The following is a 20,374-nucleotide window of genomic DNA, read 5'->3' as shown; positions in this document are numbered from 1 at the left end:
ACTTTATTCCTCCCAAAATATTTAGACCTACATCAGTCTATATAATTGAATGATCATATGGACAGTACGAATATTTTTAGTGATTTTGTATAGGCAAATAAAAAACAGATTTCTTTAATTCACCAACAACGTGACAAATTGTATGTGTGGCATACAGTATCACCTGATTGTAACATTCTTTAATGCAATGAGTGACACTTTTTAAGTATGCGCGCATTCTTAAAAAGGTTTCGGATCCGAGTTTATACCTGAACACGCACAGTCTCGAGTAGCCCAATAAACTACGATTGGAGTTTGGTTATACGCCCCGCATCGCGCAGTTTAGCATTTTAGCCGCCTGTGAAGCTGGGGTGAACACGCCCTTTAAGGATTTGGATTTATAGATTCGCGGAGTTAAAGAAGATATATCGGCAGCTCTATACGTAGGCCTATATCAGACCTTTCAGATACCTTACACTGGTGACATCCGCAAACCCAGTCAATTCAACATGGATTAAATTATCTGCCATTTTCTGATTGTGCCGACTTGACGAGCACAGCAAAGCTCTCTTCAAGTCTGGATCTCACCTGCACCAGCTCTTCAATCGTTCGAGTTTTGCAGAAACAAATTTCAAAGCTGCATGCGCATGATGAAATTTAATCTACCGACGTAATTGCTTTGAACGCTAAGTGTCGCGCAATCAACATCGGTCCAATCAGGGATGTTGCAGAAAATTCAACCAACGTCGTAGACGACCGTCTGCGATCAACTCACTTCATTTCTCTGTGCAGCAAAAGCCCTAGGCCTAGAATAATGAAAGAACAAGTGAAACTAACGGGATTTCTCATCAAGGCGCTCCTACAAACTGTAAGTATCAACGCAAGTCTAAGATGTGCTATTATCATCGCACGTTTGGTAAGTTGGCTACGAAGTACAGAAAGTCTCGTAAGTGGTACAAGTCAAACTATGGGCATCAGCCCACGCGATTTCGGCATCCTCAGCCCGATGCAAAGTCTTCCCAAAGGGAAAAATTCTTTGACAAGCAACTTCAACAGCGACTCAAACCTGCACCACAAAAAACGATTAGGTCCACGCAGACCTTTTCCAATCATTCAGTCCACACGAAGTCTACGCAAGCTCGGGTAGAAAATAAGCCTGTGCCAACACCACCGACCATGCAGCTAATGACACCTTCTTTGGACGGAGGTAACCCGTACCGGATGCCCTCTCAACGGAAAGCTTGTGACTTTAATGTTAAAACTTGTTTTAGCACACCGTGTAATATTTTTGTTATACCACAGTTATCTTAAGCAAGAGTGTAGTGTAGTCAAATTCATCTATGTACTTCAGTGTTTATTTCTAATCAAATTTTCAACGATTTTGTGGTTTTCCGACTATTTCCTATCCTTTATCCCTCAACCGAACGACGCCGAAACCAAACCAAACCGAAAATATAATAAAATAGAACCATATAAAAAGTATGCGTATCTAGCTGAACTTCCAAAAAAGTAAGCTTGATAAACGGGGCTACTACTGAACGACATCATGTGCGTATATGCTCGGGAATCTCTTAATGGTATGTATTTTGGTTAAGAAAGGAGAAGGAACTTTTTGAGGAAGTCAACTGTTATCATTTGGATATTGTAGGCATCTCTTCTGCAAATGGTTGTGAAAGTAGAAGTGTTTAGCTGGATGATGGGTGGAAACTCTTCTACGAACAACAGTTTGTCTTCTCTGAAACGTCCCCAACCGTTTCTGTACCTAGGCGGGTAGTGGTCGGATTCAAATATTTTAACATCCTGTTCTCTCACTAGCAGCATGCCATATTGACCCGGGGCCGATATAGGCCTAATATAGGCCTATACATACGCTTGTTAAAAACCGGTTCGCGTAAGTTATTAAAATTCCAAGAACCGGTTCGCATGAACCAGTGCGAACCGACTGAATCCCACCACTGAAGACGGGTGAGTATTCTCTCAAGGCTTTAGTCCCCGGTTAGCGGATTGTGTAGATAAATGACTTCCTTCAGGAAGCCGCGTGTGCTTGTTGACGTTAAAGCTAAAGGGACAAAACCACTTGTGCATACTTTTATTGGATGATGACTTTCATGCAAAATTGCACGAGTTGGAATTGATAATCCAAATGGAGGAGAATAATTGGAACTTGGAGGGCATGGTTATGCAAATCCCGCTGGGAATGAACGATCTCTCTTACTGCTATGTTAACTATCCTAGCACCATGAACGTTTTTTTCCAACACATAAATATGCATAAGTAGACCTACACCAGATAGGCTACAGGGATAGTGCACAACAGCGGTCGCTGATAAATTTTTGCATCGTTTCAGCCGACTTTTCTTTTGTGGCGAACGTTGGAGTTGAACTGGACTGCTTATCGATAACTGTATGGTTGTCTGCAATCTACGTGTCTTGGAACTTCTGACAACCTCAAGTTCTGATAAAACCATCTGGTTTAATGAACTTGGACAAGGATATAACAAAAACCTTTGTGAAAAACATGTTGACTAAGTTCACAGGATCTTTCATACGGCAAGGAGAAACTGACATGGAATGGACGCTGGGCCTAAACGTCTTTTATGGCCTCTGAATCCTTATACTGCACATAAGCTACTAAGGAATCAGTGCTTTAATATTTCTTTGTGGTTCGAAAGAAAACCAAACCACCTTTAACTTAAGATGTTTTCGCGACTAACATTTTAAAGCCACCTTATAACAATATATACGACACGGCTCAATTTCTACTATCGAAACACGATTTGGCGAAAGTATTGTCTTCCACAGCCACTTAGATCTATAGCTATCGCATCTGCAAAGGTATACCTTTTTCCTTTACATTTACCGTGTTCAATGTATTAGCTAGCAGTAACCTAGTAAGTTTATTTACAAGTTTGTTAGTAGCAAAATATGGCAGTAAGAGCAGGTTAAAACGCACAATTAAAAAATCCAAAATATTTTTAACAAAAAGCTTAAATACTATGGCTTTTACTTACTACTTTTAATGCAAATAACCGACTGCAAAAGCGCTGAGCATTAAAGTAACATAGCAGGAAAACGGCACTGTGAAATAAAGCAAATTTTAACGAAATACTGACACAAAAACGTTAGATTCTACTGTATTGGCAACTATAACTCACAATGATTAAACGTTGATGCATAACCTGGAACGGCAAACATTTTCATACTTAGGATAAAGAACTTCAACGCACCGCTTGCGTTGTCGAAATTGATCTTGGTTTTAAAAACCAACGGTGAAACGTGGTAGGTAGATGTTTTAAAGCAAAATAAAAATACAGTAAGTTGAAGCGTAATGAACATATATCAGCACTTCAAGATTGCATAATACTGCGCATGCAAATATTAAAGAAACTAGACATTAAAGTATTTTTTTTCTCAATGAAAGCCATTTTCCATAAAACCAACACATTTAGATTCTCTGTAAGACTTTCAATCCTTTAAAAAGTACTTCGGGGCCAACTGCGGCAAAGTATTGATGTTTAAGAAATGAAAACGGAACTAGGCGGTCATTTGAGGTCAACACGGCAAGGCTATTCACCAGCTTTGCTTGTTCCATTTCTATCCAAAGTTCTAGGGCAGCGTACGGACTAACATCGTCCACACCAACATCTTCGAGATCCTCTGGACCCCAAAGAGCACATTGCACCACTTCCGCTGCTTCCTGGACACCAACTGAAGGAGATTGCTCTAAGTAGTTAATTAAATGCTTTATCGAAGAAGAATATTTGGTATTCGGCACAATAATCCGGGATACAGCTGAAGCTGTGGAAGTACGATCGACTGAATGTCCTTCTGTGGACATGAGATTTCCGCTTTGCAAAAATCTTCTGATTAAATGGCCGAGTTGTTGTGTGTGCGAAAGCCGACTACTGGGATTGTGACTTGAATCTGAATCAGTGCTTTGGTAATTATCGAACAGTTTATCTGCATCCCAAAGTGACTTGACATTGGATTCATGTAAGCCGAGATGAGGGAGAATTTGCAAAAACCGTCTGTCTTCCGTTAAGACAAGATGCTCGGTACTTAACTGAGGAAGATTAAATCCGGATGATAATAAATGTCTCATACCCAGCAATAATTGTAACGTAGTGACAAGGATCTGTTTGTGAAACTCTGTCGTATCTTCGTTGTTGAAAATTCGATCTAGATATTCCTGTTGTTGTAATTACATTTATATTAATTATTAAAAGGATATCAAATATCTTAAAACCGAAAAAACAGAGAAAAAGTCATAGCACAAATAAGTTACTGTATAGCTTATAACACCAAGTCTTGTATACCCAGCGGCTAAAAGGCTACGCTGTGAAAGGTTTCTTGGTACCTGCAAGGATTGAATAGGTCTGCTGGATAACACAACGCATATTGTGTCAGCAGCTCCTCCCCCAGAATTTGGATCGAGTAGAGATCTGGGAACTCTACACGAAAAATGACTGCACACACCACAAGTGTTTGGATGCGCTGGAAGCGAAGCACAGTTGTCAAGTTGTCGGAGCATTCTGTCGTCTACATCTCGTTGGTCATATAACTGAATGAGAAATATAACCAATCAACGAAGAAAAGTAGCCTACCACTTAAACTTGTTTATAATGATGTCAACAACCAAAGCTTGCTTGATATGGTATGGCATCATTATCTTCATTCTCGGACTGAGGGAAGTCTTTGCACGATTTAGATTCGGCAATAGTTCCTCATCGCTCGAGTCCCGGTTACCAAGCTAGTTTTCGAACAAGTTTTGATGGACGAATACATTTTTCATTTAGTTTTTTTTATATTGCATTTCCCGAACTTGGAGCTGTTCACCAGGACCACTAAAGAGCAGCAAACGTCGTCAATGCCTTGCCCTAAGGCATTACAAGGGAAGCGCCACTGGATATCGATCACGGGTCTCTTTTTTGTAGGCCAAATGCTTTAACAACTCCGTTACAGAGCTGACAACCCATGTTGTAAGATAGTATCAAACACTGTACATATAAAACTATGCTAAATGCCTTTTAGTTTTACGTCATGAATGTTATGTGCAGTATATCTTTTTACCGTCCGTTTTCACTGTAATCTGTAAGCTTTTAAGATTTTAGGTTGAGATTTATCAGACGTGCCGTAACATACAAGCTATAATCTTGAACATTATTCTAATACATAATCAAGCAACTGTAATGCAGCACCCCTGTGATGTTAACCCGTACTTGGCAAGCCAGATTAAACGCATTGCTTCCCGTTGAAACGGCACTGTATACAACGCTGTTTCCAATCATGCACAGTGGTCGGTGACTTGCAAGTGCAATGTCAGACCAAGAAGTGATGAGGAATCCCCCTACGGGTAACTTGTTTCTCCATTCGGATAGCCAACGTTCAGTAACCTTGTAAAGAAAGAGTAAAGTGAAGATACCGCTGTAACAAAACAACAGTATAGGCGACGATACCTTTTCGGCATATCGTTTTGTCTGGTATTTATAACAAGGTAAAGTTTTTATGGCAACTGGACTTTACTAGCGATAAATCATGGTTACGTTGAACAATTATTAGGCAGTGTATAATTATAAGCATATGCTTTTTGTATATGTAACAGTATGTTTAACAAAGAGAGTAAACTCACTACCTTTCTTAATGTTTGAGCATTTAGAGATACCAAGGTTTTGTATTTCTGTCTCTGATGAGTGGCATAGGCAAGATCTACTGGTGCTGTTTGTCGTCTGGCTTGCTTTTGGTTTCTTCTACGCTGCGCAACTTGTTTTAAAGTTTTCCTTCAGAGGTAACAAACTTGTTAAATTTTTAACTAAAACAAAAACTTTCCAAAATTATGTCATTGAAAAATAAGAATCTGCAGCATGCAAAGCGTTGGCCTACATCTAATAATTTTCAAGTTTCTAACGTAGGTCAAGGTTTGTTTTGATTTATGATAAAAGTACTTTTCTTATAAACTCTTATAAACTGTAAGCTAGCAGACAAGAGCAATCAAGATACCGTCTGTCAAACACATTATTAATTTACTTTTCCTGCTGCTGTGTAGACTTCGTTTCCACCTCATCATCAAAATTGTAGTAAGTGTTTTTAGTGTCAGCGTTTTCCCTTTTTTCAGGAAAGATTGTTGGGTCAGATTTTGACCTTCTTGGAGATATCACTCTCACTGGTCTGCGTGGAGTTAATTTTGCCTTAGATCCGGCCAGTTGTTGACTTCTTTTTAAGGCCGGTCTGTTGGTTTAACATTAGCATTGTTTTTGGGCATAAGTAGGTTGAGACTAATGTTACTTGATTGCAGAGTGTGATTCGAACATAATGTCACTTAAAATTAATAAAAATGCCTATAAAAGGCAAGTAAAAATGTGTTGAACCAAACACTTTTACTCTTTAAGATATGAATTAACATCTTTTTCATCACACGTCGTAAGCTTTTTAAAAAGACCAGAGAAGTGTAACGTAATACCATCATGCGAAAAATCAATAAATAAATTGGTGCAACAGTTAAATACAAACCGGCTATACCATTCAAACAAATTGCAAGATTGCGTCCTTATATCTCGTGTATATTGAGGTCAAACAAGGAAACACCTTTGGCTATACCGCAAAATGTAAATCATTACCTTAGCGTCGGGCCTCCAGTTTCCACATCAGATAAAACATCATTAGAGCTGTCAGCATCGGAAGGAAGAACACTACTGGTTGCAGTATCAGAATCATATTCTCGGTTTAATAAGACGTTGCGTCGTAACTTCCCTTTCCGAAAATTTTTTCCGGATCGCAATATGCTATTCAAAGCTGCTATGTCCAGTCCGTCCTTTGTGCTCGTTTCCTGGGAAAAGTTTGATATAAAAATTTATGCAGATGGGTACAACTAAATTGCAGTATGTGGTAGGTAGTATGAAATGCAGTAACTCTCTCAATTGATTAGTGCTTTCAGCGTCATATCAAAGCTAAAAGTTGATCAAAAACAAAACAACAGAATTCGCTCTCTGTAGGCCATGGCGTGGGCGCAGTTCGCAAGACAAGTTTAGCTTTAAATGAACTTAAAAAGCGTGAAGTGAAAAAGGGATGCCATCGAAAAGCCTTGGTTAGAAAGGTTCTTGTATTTATAGCTTTTCTGTTTAAAGATTAGTACGCGTGAAACTTTGAATTAAAGGGTAAAGTGAATAACTTGTTCAAAACACATCACATTATTTTGTCACCTTATAGTTCTATTATAAATTAATTTGTCTGTTTGCTTTTATTCCAGAAGCATTAGCCTACATTTGAACACGTCAAATGTATAGAAGATATGGAAATGTATAGTACCTTGTCGGCCATTTTACGTACTTCAAATTTTTTATTTGCTTTGTAATAGGTGACACTGCTTGTTTACAAGGCGGAATTTTTGTCTCATATTTAATGGCTTAACAGTTAAGCCTTAACTTAACCAATTCCAGCATGAAATGGCCTTATAAGGTGCTATCGCGGAACTGTGAGAATAAACCAAGCAAGCTGATCTTTTGTTAAAACAACTACCGCTGTTACGAATGGCATGTTGGGCAAGTGCCCTTTCGTTTAGACTTAGAGAGATGCAATATTTTTTCAGGAATGTGCTTTATTTATCATTCTAGCTTTGTATCCTCATACAGGTCAGTTGTTTTCTGCTTAAAATTTTTACTGATCCACAAAGAATACTTAAACTACTATTTCCTTCAGATAACAAACTAGAAGAAAACAAGTTCTACATACAATATTTTGAACAAAAGAACGTAAATGTCTTTTGTAAATTGTGGTGGTCTTTCTCTCATACCTTTGGCTATAATAGATCAAGATACGCTTTCGATCGCGCATGCGCTTCTGAAGTTGGAAGAAAACATTTGATTGTTTAGTGACGGTATGCAATTAACATATTAGCAATAAGCGAGTGGTTTGAGCGCTGGGCTCGCAACAATCCACCCCGTGTTTGATACCTAGTGGCGCCACTGTAATAATGCTCTTGAACAAGGCGTTAACAATGCTTGCTCCTGTTCAGCGGTCTTGATGAACAGTTTGCAAATTCGGGCAATACGACACAAAAGAATCATAAAACTCAATCAAAAATATTTGTGCCAATTGGAACGTACACAAAGCTCGGTATCCGGGCCTCGAGCGAAGATGAATCCGTCGCCGAGTTGAAATCGTGCAGACTGTTAACCACAGTCCGAAGATAAAGACAATGACACCATACCACTCGAATAATTCAATTGTTATTTACACATTTTGCATTCAGTGATGCTTGCATGCACGCCTGACGGTAAGATATGTTTAAGTAAGACTTTTTAGTTCATTCAGTAGTTAACAATCAGCTAATTGCTTTTTATGTTTGTAGTGTGCAAAATGTTTCTCCTGCTTTTAACGTTCCACCGGCATAAAAAGTTTGATATAACAAGCGTCCGAGGTCATGTAAATTGTAAAGTAGCGTTTTAAATAGAATAAGCAACTCACCTCACGTTTGCCCAAACGCTCAGAGTCGGAACTGGGAATAGAATTACTGTAACTGCTTTTTCTGCTAGAAGATCGCACTGGTTTTTGTGGGGACCCGACAATTCTTCGACTTGAATCTAAGATACAATAAAACATGATGTTTTCTTCAATGTTTTCATGATGTCATGATGTTTTCATGCCCCTATATCTTCAACTGTATCAAATATAACAATAACCTATTCAGTGTTCTACCTATTCAGTTTTACTCTATCTAACTTATATATACCTCTTCGTTTTTCATGGGTATCAGAAGAACTTTCGGCACTGTAGTCAAGCTGAGAACGTGCAGTGAGAGCGGAAGACATCTTTTTTGCTCTGTGTGACGGCGGCGATTTCATAACTTTACTATTTTTAGCTGGTACTTTTCTGTTGAGAAAAGCAAGCAATCGAAAGCAAAGGCATCAATCGATGACATCTTTTGAGTCAAGTGCAATGTCCTAATCTTAAACAACGTCATGATATTTCATCTGAAAATTCTGCAATACATCTTACCCAGACAGCGATTTGGAGAAGGTGTTGGATGCATGTTGTTGTGGAGGATTTGGCCTCGGAGGAGTCCAACTATCTTTACTGTCTCCCTCTCCTTTGTATGCCAGTATTGTGTCCAGAGCTTCGGTTGATTCAGTCAAACCAGCGCCTACAAAACATAAGCACTTTCGAACGGCTCGTCGAGTACAGTAGGCCTTTTTACAACGTAGCCTTATTAAAATAGATGCACGAGTCTGGCTCTCATCTATTAGAGTCGAAATACATATTTGGTCTACTTTGGTGTATACAACTAAGGACTTCCGATTATGACGGGTGGCAGTGTAAAAAGGTCTATTATTATTTGTTAACTGTACACATCTATTGTTTTTGCTATAAACTCTACAGTATGCATTCCTATTCGTTGCTCGATGTAAAAATATCGCACGTTGAGTTTTGCTTACAAGGTTTGACAAACTTTGAATGCATATCAAAAATTTATCGTAGCATGAGCACGCTCAGTTTCCAATTACCATTTCCTTGAGGTGTTTGGGCAGTCTTACTTTCTTCTTCATCTGATTCCTTCTTGTTTCGCAGAAGTTTACGAAAAAATTTGACTGGATTTCTTCCCCTGTTTCCATTGGAATTGCCATCTTCTTTGCGCTCGGAAGATCTACTTCTACGGTCTCGTTTTCGCGAACTGCTTCTGCTTCTACGAAATATACTTTTTCCGCCTTTTTGTTCGTCGTCTTCTACGTCAATCTCTTTAGTTTCAAGGCTTTTTGGTTCTGGTCTTTCTTGAGATTTTGAACGTCTGTAAACAAACATTTTATGAAAATATATAATCCGATTGATATAGACCACTTAAAGACTACATCAATTAGCGTAGCTACGTACTTTCCAAATAATTTTCGCTCCTTTGACTTGGATCTTGTCGGAGATCGGTCATGCGATTTGGACCTTCTCCATCTTGACGACATTCTAGATTTATCAGTGGAATTTTTTCTGGAGCGTTGTAAGGTTTGGTTTGATTGATCGTCTTCAGGTTCGGAAGCTAACGATTTCCTCGAAGATGATTTGTCTTCATGCGATGTCTTTCTTCCACGTCGCTCCACTAACCTTTGAGAAGCGGATCTTCGAGGAGGATTGTCGTGAGTTTCTTCCACGTCTGATTTCAGGCTGATATTGTGAAGATCAGTTCAGATTATTCTAGCAGCATAGTACTTTTCGAAAAGTATTTAGTACGATACAATCGCATCGTATCACAAAGAAACTGTACTAAAAACAAAGTTATTTTGTAACACCTATACAGTATATGGACCATAAAAATGTTCATTTTTAATGCTAAATGGTAAACTACAAAATTACTAAATTATTATTTAAATATTAATTTAGTTTACATATGTTTCATACCTCCTTATGTTACTCTTATCCTTGTTTTCAGTGCTGGCAACGGAAGTTGTATCAATCTCCCTGGACTCAGATGACTTTTCTTCTTCAGATTTATTGGGCGATTTCGATCGCGGTGGAGTCTTGGATCTCCTGCTTCCGCCAGGAGATTTCGACCTTTTGAGTAACGATCTTTTCCGACGTAAACTGGGAGATATATACTTATTATCTGTATTTCCACTTAAGAGACTTTTTAATTGAGACCCCAGTGAGCGATTTGAGTTAACACTTGCGTCCGGAGAATCACAAGAAAGATCATCGACACTCTGACTACAGGATTTGCGACGTGGTGCTTCTGCACTTTGTGTTTTGCTGTTTTCTATTGTAATGTTTTCAGAATTCAGCGCTTCTTGGTTAGTCACCTCGCCACTTCTTTCAACAAGTTCTGTTGCAAATGGAAAGGATACTGGAGAGACAGTGGTTAAAGTAGCATTGTTTGAGTTTGACTGAAATCGCAGTTTGTTTTCAGCAGTCGGTGAAGAAACGAATGGAGGTGGCGAAAAGCCCTTATGTCTCAGTTTTAGACTTTCTGCTTCGGTTGTTTGGTTTTCACTTTCTTCTGGTGCCTTTAAACGAGCAGAAGTACCCAAGTAAAAATTATCGTATTCAACAGGATAACGGGGCACAGGAGGTTTTGGTTTATATGAGGTCTCGGGGGGTTTTATGTTTTCTAGTATTTCCTGAACCCGGGATTTGGCCTCCAGTTGTTCTTCTGTTTCAGACAATGACCGAACTGGTACAAAGTTTCGTTGCAGGGCGTTTCCAGGTACAAAGGGGACCTCTTCGTAAGGATTTATGACACCCTCATCAAGACATTCTTCATAATCTGATTCGACAAAGGAAAAGGGCTGATAATTTGTGCTCACTTGATTAATGCTGGAAGTGATTGGATTGCTTGTGCCAGTATTCTGTTGGGGATGGTTCTTCTGGTTATCTGACTTCGACCTTTGAGTAGGCTGGATGACGTTAATATTTTTGGGTGACGCAAGTAGATAAGAATGATCTCCGATTGGGGATTTTTGCACTTCTCTAAATTTGGAATTCGGTTCGATTGTTTTGGGGTCTCCTTCAACTGAGCTAGAGCGAGACAAAGGAAGTTCGCTGGCACTATTTGCTCGAGCAAGATGATAGGTTTCTTTACCTTTTTTCTGACAATTATAGCTTCTATCGGTACTTTTAATCCTTTGCCTATCGAAATGTTCCGGGCTCCTTGAGGTATGCTGCAGTGTTACACTTCTTTCAAAAGCATCATCACCGTCGTTTGACCGGGATCTAGGGAGTGTGGAAGAATGCGACTGAGGCTTTTGCTGATAGGTGTCGATTTTCTGGGAGCTGGGAGATTTCGTTAAGATTTCTAGCCGTGCTGACTCTTTTGCTCTTTTTAAATTCCCACTGTGACGGTCTAGTGCCTGTACGGCTGAACTATGACGAGCCAGACGAGATTCTGAAACTGGTAACGGGAAACTACCTCGACTGCCAGCAGTTTGACTGGCTAAACCTGGACTTGAGTTTAAGGAATCCCTTGATCCCGAGTTTTCATGTAATCTTCTGTTGCTTAAGGCCCTTTGTTCATTAGAGGTAGGTTTCTTCGAAGGTACGCACTTTGCTCTCGATTCTTCCGCAGCTTTTCGTGCTGTGCCTTTGATAATACAGTTCTACAATTACATATCTGAAACATTAATTATCGTTTAGCCTGATCTTACCGTTAATTTGTTTTCGTTTAAGCACTTGAGCATTTTTACTCGTATATTCAGACTACAAAATAGATAATGTTACATATCTCAAAAGAATTCGGTTTTAACACTCAATATAGCAAAGACGCTCAGCATAGTCTACTCTATATCTATAAGGTTCAACGACGTTGCAACAATGATATTCCAAACACGATAAGAACTAAAGTAGAACAAGTTGATTTTAAATTAATGATTAAACCCAAACCGCAATATTGAATCGAATATAATTTAAGCTTTTCTTCTATAAAGAAATGTTTAACATCTCAAGCAGAGCAAACAAAAGGTTTTCTGTAAAACGTCTCTATTTACTTCGTTTTTGAAGCTTCTGTTCAATATTACTTCATTTATGACGTTAAACTTATAAAACATAAGCTAGTGGACGGTATGACAGAAGTTGTATATATTTGTAAATATATGATGTATTGTTAAATACGACATACCTCCGTAATTTTCTAAATTATCGTATCCTACTTCTTCGTTTTCATCTGAATAGAAAAATGACTGACCAGCATCTGAGTTGCTTCTTTGGTGAGAGCTTGGTGTCATTGGCAGCAACTTGCTGCGTACAGTTGACGCTTTCCCTCTATTTTTCATTGCAAAATCGAGTGGAAAGTTAGGCATGTCGACGCCATCTAAATCGTCAGATTTTGGTTTAGAAGACGAAGTGCCTAACGACGAGTTAAATTCTCGGACTGATGACATAATAGAAGAAGCAGTGAGTTTTTGCTCGGCAATGCTTTTATGCACTTTTATCTCTTCAAACGCTGGCTGCAATTTTGTTAAATCCACCATTCCATATGGTTCAACATCATGAATTAACTCATTGCTTTCATGCAAATCTTCAATTGTTTGTGGCGACCGCAAACTGTCTGCACTTGTTCCAACACTGCTTTCTCCGACAGAAGATTCAGAACCTTTACTTTCCCAAGAAATTTCTCTCCTAAATCCCCGGATTGAATGTATACTTTTAATATCATCATCATTTCTCTGATTACGTCTGTTATGTAACTGTTTGTCTTCTTCTGTTTGTGTGGATACAATCGGATTTGTTTGCCATCGAATAAACGAAGCATCAGATTCATCGTCTGAAATACTGCCGGATTCAACTGCACCGCTTACACTTTCATTTACAGCATGTGCTCTGTTGTTAACATCTATACGATGACCGCCAATTCTGTCCCGGTCCAATCTTTCTGAAAAAATATTTTTAAATTTGTTGCTGCTTGCCTTTTCTAGGAACAAGGTGACATCTGTATTGGTCTGGGTAAACCCAACGCTTGTAGCAGTCGAAACTTCGGTACAACTTAATGCATCATCACCAGTAACGGAGGAAGCACAGGAAGACGAATCGCCAAATGTGCTGTCTTCCTCAATTATTGGCGCCAGAGGTTCATCTACAAGCTGTCGTGCCCTGGCATCTTCTACAGAAATTTGCCGTGTCATTAAATTCAATGACGAAGTTGATGACTGCCCAACTGGGGAACCAATAATAGGTGATGAGGGCACAGGTGATGTACTGTTGTTTTGCTTCTGATCAACAACAAGTGCATTGAGTGAAAACGGGGGGCTGACTGTTTGTTTATCTTCTTCTTTACGTATTTGCTGGTAGTTTACACTTTCCGGCGACCGTCTTTCCCGAACAGGACTATTCTGCGTTTCTGCTGATTGTTCAGCTGATTTCCGATTAAATTTAAGTTGCTTCGGGGGAAGCTTCGGTGGCCCAGGTAGATTTGATGATACAACAGGTTTTTGATCCAAATTAGCTTTTAGCTTTAAGTATTCCTTTTCTAAGTTTCCAATCGCATGTTGAAATTCCACTTCTCCATTAGTTGGTCTTCCACTTTTGTTAACTTGCATGCTTTTATAACTTGAAGGCACTTCATTTGTGGCACCGCTGTAATTCAGACCTTGCTGGCTTCTGTTGTCAACATTCTGTACACGGCCATCAGGAGTGTTAAAAAATTGACTGGTATTGAATTGCGTTACTCGGCTACTCTTTTGATCTCTTTTTTGTTTCGCTTTTTCCATGATATCCATGTTATCATAATACAAAAATTCTTCATCTATACTTTGAACTTTCACTTGATCAGCCGCATGTTTAATGCTGTTTTCTACGCGTATTTTGCCTGAACCTGCATCATTTAAGCTATTAAGTTCGGAAAAATTTGTGTGTTTAATTCCAGGTAGTTGAACGCTTTTCACGCTTGATCGGCCTACAGATCTTTCGTTACTTGCCGATGCACTTCGTTGATCAGGGTTGGAATTAGTACTGCCTGCGACAACAATTCCTGTTATTTCCCGTTCGTCTGTATGGCATGCTTCATTGCTCGCAAAACCGTCAGATATTAACGGTGGGGACAAAACATTTTCCACTGCGTAACGATGGCTTACTGACGCAAGTGCGAAAGAATCAGCCTCATAATCAGCGCCCGAAGCAAATCTGCGGATAGTTTGACACAAAACAGTATCATCGCTGACAGAGTTTATCGACGACACGAAGCCGTTGTCGCTCTTGAAATTTTTCTGCAACTTAGTTGCGGTTGAACGAGCATCGACGTCATCACGAATTTGGCCAGGTGATTCTACCAAATCCGGCGGATCAGGCAAGTCCCTGTAATTAATCTTTTCGCTTAAATCAAAATCTTGACTTGATGGTGGTGGTGGTGGTGGTGGTAATATTTCGTTCTCTGTACTTTCGGCAGTGCTTGAGAAAGACGGAGATATTTCCTTAGTCAACTGTGGTACACTGTCAATTGAAGCAGATCTTACATGCTTAGGTTTAGGAGGTACCTGAGACTTCACATTTTTGAAAAAATGTTTTTTTTCTGTCGGTGAAATTAACGAATTAATTAATTTACTTTCAAATTCGCTTTCGTATTTTGCTTTCATATTCTTGATGTCGCGAGAGAGGTGAGCATGTTCAGAAACCTCTTGTTTTTCTAAATTTAGAAAAACATTTGACGCAGAAGATTTAGTAACATGTGGGGCATTTCTTTCTTCTTGCTCTGTTGCTGCGCCCAATTTACGATCATGTTTCACGTACCTTTCTGTTACCAAATCACTAGCGTGTTGAGCTTTGGATCCGTCGACCTCGTCCAAACTATTCAGTTTCAATATGTCCTTAAATAGTTTATTGGCAGTAGGTTTGGGAGATTTAGCAGTAGGTGGTGGAGTAAAAACTGGATCTGGTATTGGTTTTTCAAACTTTATTTTCATTTCTTGAAACTTCAAACGTATTTCTGACACGGAAGCGAGACTGGAGTCGTGAGGAGCTACATTGCGTAACTCATAATTTATATTGTCACTTGCCTCTTTGTTATCATTTTCTCTAGATATTTTTAATTTTGGCTTACTTGCAATCTTTGGTGGCTTTTTCAGTGAGTATTTCTTCTTTGTTGATTCTTGGTTTTCACATTTGCTTGTATTTTTTTGTAAATCCATTTTCTCATCTGCAGCTTTACATGCTAACCGTCTGGATAGACTTGCAGGTAATGTGTGAAAACGTTTCAAGCTTGAAGTATTATCGAAGTAGTCTCTGCTTGTAGCGGGTTTGTTTTGGCTGTGCAAGCACCCACAGATATTTTCCTTGATGAATGTAGTTTCACACGAATTGTGGCGTGAATCATTTACTATGTTTACTTCATTAGTAGCCCTGATCGAGATGGATTGTTGAAACACCGGCGATGTTCTCGACAAATTTTTGTTCGACGAGAATGTAGGAGCTTGCTGGAAGCTTTTGTCATGAACAGGGACACTGTTGTTTTGATTAACAATTCTATGTTTGTTCTGTTTGGAATAAGGAGCTAAGTTTTTATTACCGGTGCAAGACAGTGGATTAGAATATATTTTAGGTTTTGGAGGAATAAACGGTTTTAGTGAACCTGGTAATGATTCCAAATGTGGCTCCAACGTTAACTGCACATCTTTAAGCAACACGCAGGCCTTATTATTCTCCTTAGTAGCATCACTAATCTTTCTGCCAACGTTTAATGAACAAGTTCTGGTTATTTCTTTCTCAGCTATAGTCTTTTCTCCTTTCCAAAGCGTCGCCTTCTCCAAATCACTTATGCGAAAGCATCGCCCACTACCGTCTTCGTTGCCGTTGGCAAGTAACTTGTTTTTGCTTTCTGAAACGGTCGACGATAACGTGTGCCCTGTCAGCCGTGACAATTCGTCGCTTTCTTCTGTCGCGTTTGATGAAACTCGTTTCCTTGTTGACTTTTCACCTTGCGAAAAATTTATTGGAGATTTTTTGCTGAACCGTTTTTCATTTTCTGGCTGGCTGGTTATCTTCCATGGATTTGCATTGGTAACGCCATGAGCACTATTATGCTTTCCTTCAAATGGTTCCGATTTCAAGTGTTCTTTACTTACTGGAGATTTATATAAAGCGGTAGCAAAATTCATTGAAAACTGCTTTTATTAATAACAATTTCCCAAATTTTCTTCTGTAATGTTGAAAGTGAATATTGCACGTTATGGTTGTAGCAACAAGCACTTGCACTGAAGTTAAGTTAAGTTAATCTTACCACTAAAAGATATAGGCCTATACGTTAATAAGTATTCTGATGAAATAGTGGCAGCCCAAATATTTATTTAGACAACATCGGCCTAATATTTATTTAACGTTATAAATACTATTGCTTCAAATGGAAATAATTCCACGGTCTAATCATCTCCAATAACTTATTTCTAATAAAAAAGAACTTTTAGTAGCCTACAGAAAATGTAAAACTGACGATTGTAACCTTTTAAGACGGCCATATATAGAAACCTACCCATAAATTGTATCATATTAAGCTCGGTGGCCTATGGATGGTGGATATACTAATAGTCAACTAAACAGCTGCGAGTTGCAGGTACGGTTATTTGAATTCAAGCTTATCCGACTATACCTTTTTCGTTTTACTTTCTTGATTTTATTACAAAGTTTTACTGTTTTACCTTGTATCCAAGAAAAACAAAGTTATTTTTATATAACTTTAATAATTCTTTCTGTTTAATAGTAAAAACCTGCGGTTCCCGAATAAAAGGAAACATTTCAGTGGTCAAATGGCACGGCACCGACTAAAAACAAGCGAAAGATACGAGACAAGTTCCTACCGATGTCCTGGCAACGTTTTGCACCAACGAATTTGTAGAAAATCAGCCATCCAGCTAACAAAATAATTCATTCAAAACCGACCTATTATTCTTATACGATCATGTGTCTAAGTTGAACGACAAGACGGATGTGACAAAAAGCAGCTGGTAACTTTATCAGCAATAACGTCTTTGGTAGGAACTCAAGTGTGTGAAGCACTTGAGGTATAGACGACGCATAAGAAACATATAAGTGCTCGTTTCTGCAAGCGATGTTCATTCAAAGACTCGCTGGAAGCGTAAACGAGCGATGTTACTTTACAATTCAGATAACTAAGTTATAGTCTTTTTGAAATTGCAAATATCTTGCGAATGTTAGATTTTGCACTTGCTTTTTAAAGGAAGCCGTTCTTTGCTTGCCCATTATGTATTAAAGTCTCTTATTTCATCGCATTTAAATTCAATATTTACGAAAGAATTCGAAAGCTTTACACTCCATCGCCACGTTAAATCACACAAGATCTACATTCACTTATAACACTTGCTTAACACCGCTGCACCTATCGCACTTCCGAATTTATTCATATGGAAGGCAATATTACTGTGGTTTGCATACGTTACAAGCGAATACTTGCACTAATTTTGCCATAGCATGCGTTTTTCATACTCATATGCTAGAAATACTTTTACTTGATCGAAAGAACGAGATAACTTAATTAATTTGAGTTATCTCAAATTTGCATTTAAGCGTACTACGTATGAATAAAAATCTCTTGCTGTACAATTGCAACATGACAGTTAGACTATAAAAGCAAATTGGTTTTGTACTTTGGTACCACAAATGAAAAACAACTTCAGCATATTTTATTTCCAAACAACGTTTATTCAGGCGGATCTTTACAGTTCCCCATATGCCACAGTGACGTGTTCCACCACCTGAATTCATCGCTGCCATGGGAAACTCAGATCAATATTCCTTCCTATAGGAAGCCGGCCTGAAGATCTAATTCAGTGACGGTGTCCGATTGGTTGGAAACAGAAATAATTATTGATTGTAATTGAACACCAGTACTGTGTAGATTGTAGAAGGTCGACACGAACGAATCCTGAATTTATTCGTATTAGCATCAAATGATAAAAGTTTACCATTTTATCATTTTACCAGCCAGCTTAATCTGGCTTATATATGATGCAAACGTTAAAAATTGCTGTTTTTCAGAATAAGTAATTTCTATAAACGGAAATTAAGAACCCAAACTCGTTTGGCAAAAAGCCTTTATTTTAAGAAAGTGGCTGCTTTACATAAATAGGTCACGCAGCCCATAGTAAAAGGTATGCGGCGAGGTTAGGAGAACGGGTATGAAAAAAGTCAATTTAAGTTACTTAGGGTTTAGTTGAAGTTATTACTACCCGTATATACCGGAGTATAAACTCCTTCCCAGTTTTTCGAGTAAAAAAGGTATTTGTAACGTATTCCCAGCATATAAGCACTCCTCGCGTTTTTCTCCTGCGACAAATGTTATGCGTCATAGAAAAGACAACTGTTTACCACTACTTGAACGTCATCCAAATTGTTTGATTGACGTTCTCATTTGTTACCGCTGCAAAAAGATTCCATGCAACATTATATGCTAACGTTCGACAATAATCGAAAAATAAATAGTTCAAGACATGTCTAATTTTACTCATCTTTTTTCTTTGCCAGTAGTTAATGAAAATAGAGAGAAAACGGCTTCAAATAGCAAGTGCTTAATCGTGCTAACAACATAACAAAAAGTTTGCGGTCGATAAAGACTACTGAGCTTTTGCAGGTGAATCCACAACCAGCCAATCAGATGTAGGCCGTGGGACGCATTCGCAAGTTAATTAAAATTGTGCTGGCACACATAGTATTACAATTAAGATGATCAACGCGAACTGGATAACCGTGTGTCAAATAACGTTTCACTACAACCGGTCTTATTTCGTCTGTCAATATATGCGTACCAAAAACAAGCCAAGTGGCAACAGGCAAGTTACTTCATATAGTCGACTTCTACCAGGACAATATCATAGGTAATCTTTTGCTTAACGGTATAAATATTTTATGATAAATAAGGGAAGGAAACTTTTTTTTATTCATAAACAAAAATTATGTACGCTAGGGTTTAACTTATGTTATTGATGCAATTTCGAATTTAAACAATAGTCTCTTATACAGTATTATTCGGAAAATTTCCAGAAAAAAGTTGCAGGTGGGATAGGAGCTTCTCTCTTCCTTAGTTGTAACACAAATTGTGTCATCGCGATTGCTCTTGAATTAGATATTTTTACATTTGTCACAGAATTTAAGCGGTTCTCCTCTTGGTCTTTTTAAACGTGTTCCTCATTTGCAGGTCATATAGTATAGAATCGGTTGTATTCCGCTTTCCTCTTTGCTTTTGGTCATCGTTTTTCTCTGCTAGGTGTTGCTGACCACTTTTGCTAGGTGTGAAGACCATCTTTAATTTGCGCTGCGTCGCTTGAGTAGATCTCGAATTGCTCGGTGCTGTCTTTTCATCTCTTCCTTTTAGTTGGGTTGATTGAGTATGTACTTGTTGTATGTCCGTGGATGCTTAATTAGAAAAGCTTTCTTGACTTTGTGTATGCGGCTCAGAGAGATGGTTCGGCAATTGTCTTGATAACCAGCCTACTGTGCTGTTGTAATATTAAATCGCTTCGTTCGTGGTGGTTTCTTTTTTTTCTCCGTCAATGTTCTGTTCTTTCCGCGTTATCTCTGTTGTGAGAAATAATTACACGTTTTTGACTGACCTTGCTGCTCCACGCCAAACTGGTAAGTATAGGTACAGCGGTGGCTGCGCTTCTTGTAAAACTTTTTTCTTGACCGAGAATAGATGCGTTTTCCGTTCTTTTTCTATTTCTGGGAAGCTGATGGGTACTCATCCAGGCCATCTGAGAGTCATATGCAGAGTATACTATAGTACGGAATTACTGTACAGTACCGATACAGGTACCGTCGGTACTTTTTTCTAAAAGTACGGAATTACATTTTCAAGATATTAAGTTTGAAATGATTACTTCACGGTTAGGAGAAGTACGTTTTTAAAACTTCATTTTAATTAAAACTTAGTGCTAATAATTAGGGTTTTTTGTTCTTTTTTATTACAAAAATACCTAATAAAATCGCAA

General features: G+C 38.5%; 1 protein-coding gene and 1 long non-coding RNA gene across 2 annotated transcripts; one reads left to right on the top strand and one right to left on the bottom strand.

Annotated features, from left to right (window-relative positions):
- Window positions 1–2,856: 2,856 nt before the first annotated feature.
- LOC143451320 (uncharacterized) lies at window positions 2,857–16,620 on the bottom strand. The gene is made up of 13 exons (XM_076951777.1): window positions 12,565–16,620; window positions 10,356–12,030; window positions 9,840–10,121; window positions 9,476–9,756; window positions 8,970–9,114; window positions 8,704–8,843; window positions 8,439–8,554; window positions 6,593–6,801; window positions 6,003–6,203; window positions 5,611–5,755; window positions 5,198–5,371; window positions 4,336–4,539; window positions 2,857–4,167 (listed from the first exon to the last, which is right to left on the bottom strand). The coding sequence occupies exons 1-13, from the start codon at window positions 16,529–16,531 to the stop codon at window positions 3,424–3,426; spliced, it is 8,283 nt and encodes a 2,760-aa protein (XP_076807892.1). The 5' UTR covers window positions 16,532–16,620; the 3' UTR covers window positions 2,857–3,423.
- Window positions 16,621–16,632: 12 nt separating this feature from the next.
- Window positions 16,633–17,659, top strand: LOC143451321 (uncharacterized). Its single transcript, XR_013114849.1, has 2 exons — window positions 16,633–16,983; window positions 17,131–17,659. It is a non-coding gene; the product is annotated as an uncharacterized LOC143451321 (long non-coding RNA).
- The last annotated feature ends 2,715 nt before the right edge of the window (window positions 17,660–20,374 follow it).

This window comes from Clavelina lepadiformis, chromosome 4, assembly GCF_947623445.1.
Source record: "Clavelina lepadiformis chromosome 4, kaClaLepa1.1, whole genome shotgun sequence".
Classification (NCBI taxonomy): Eukaryota; Metazoa; Chordata; class Ascidiacea; order Aplousobranchia; family Clavelinidae; genus Clavelina; species Clavelina lepadiformis.
The sequence above is the reverse complement of the archived record's forward strand: the minus strand, read 5'-3'. Positions and strand labels throughout refer to the sequence as shown.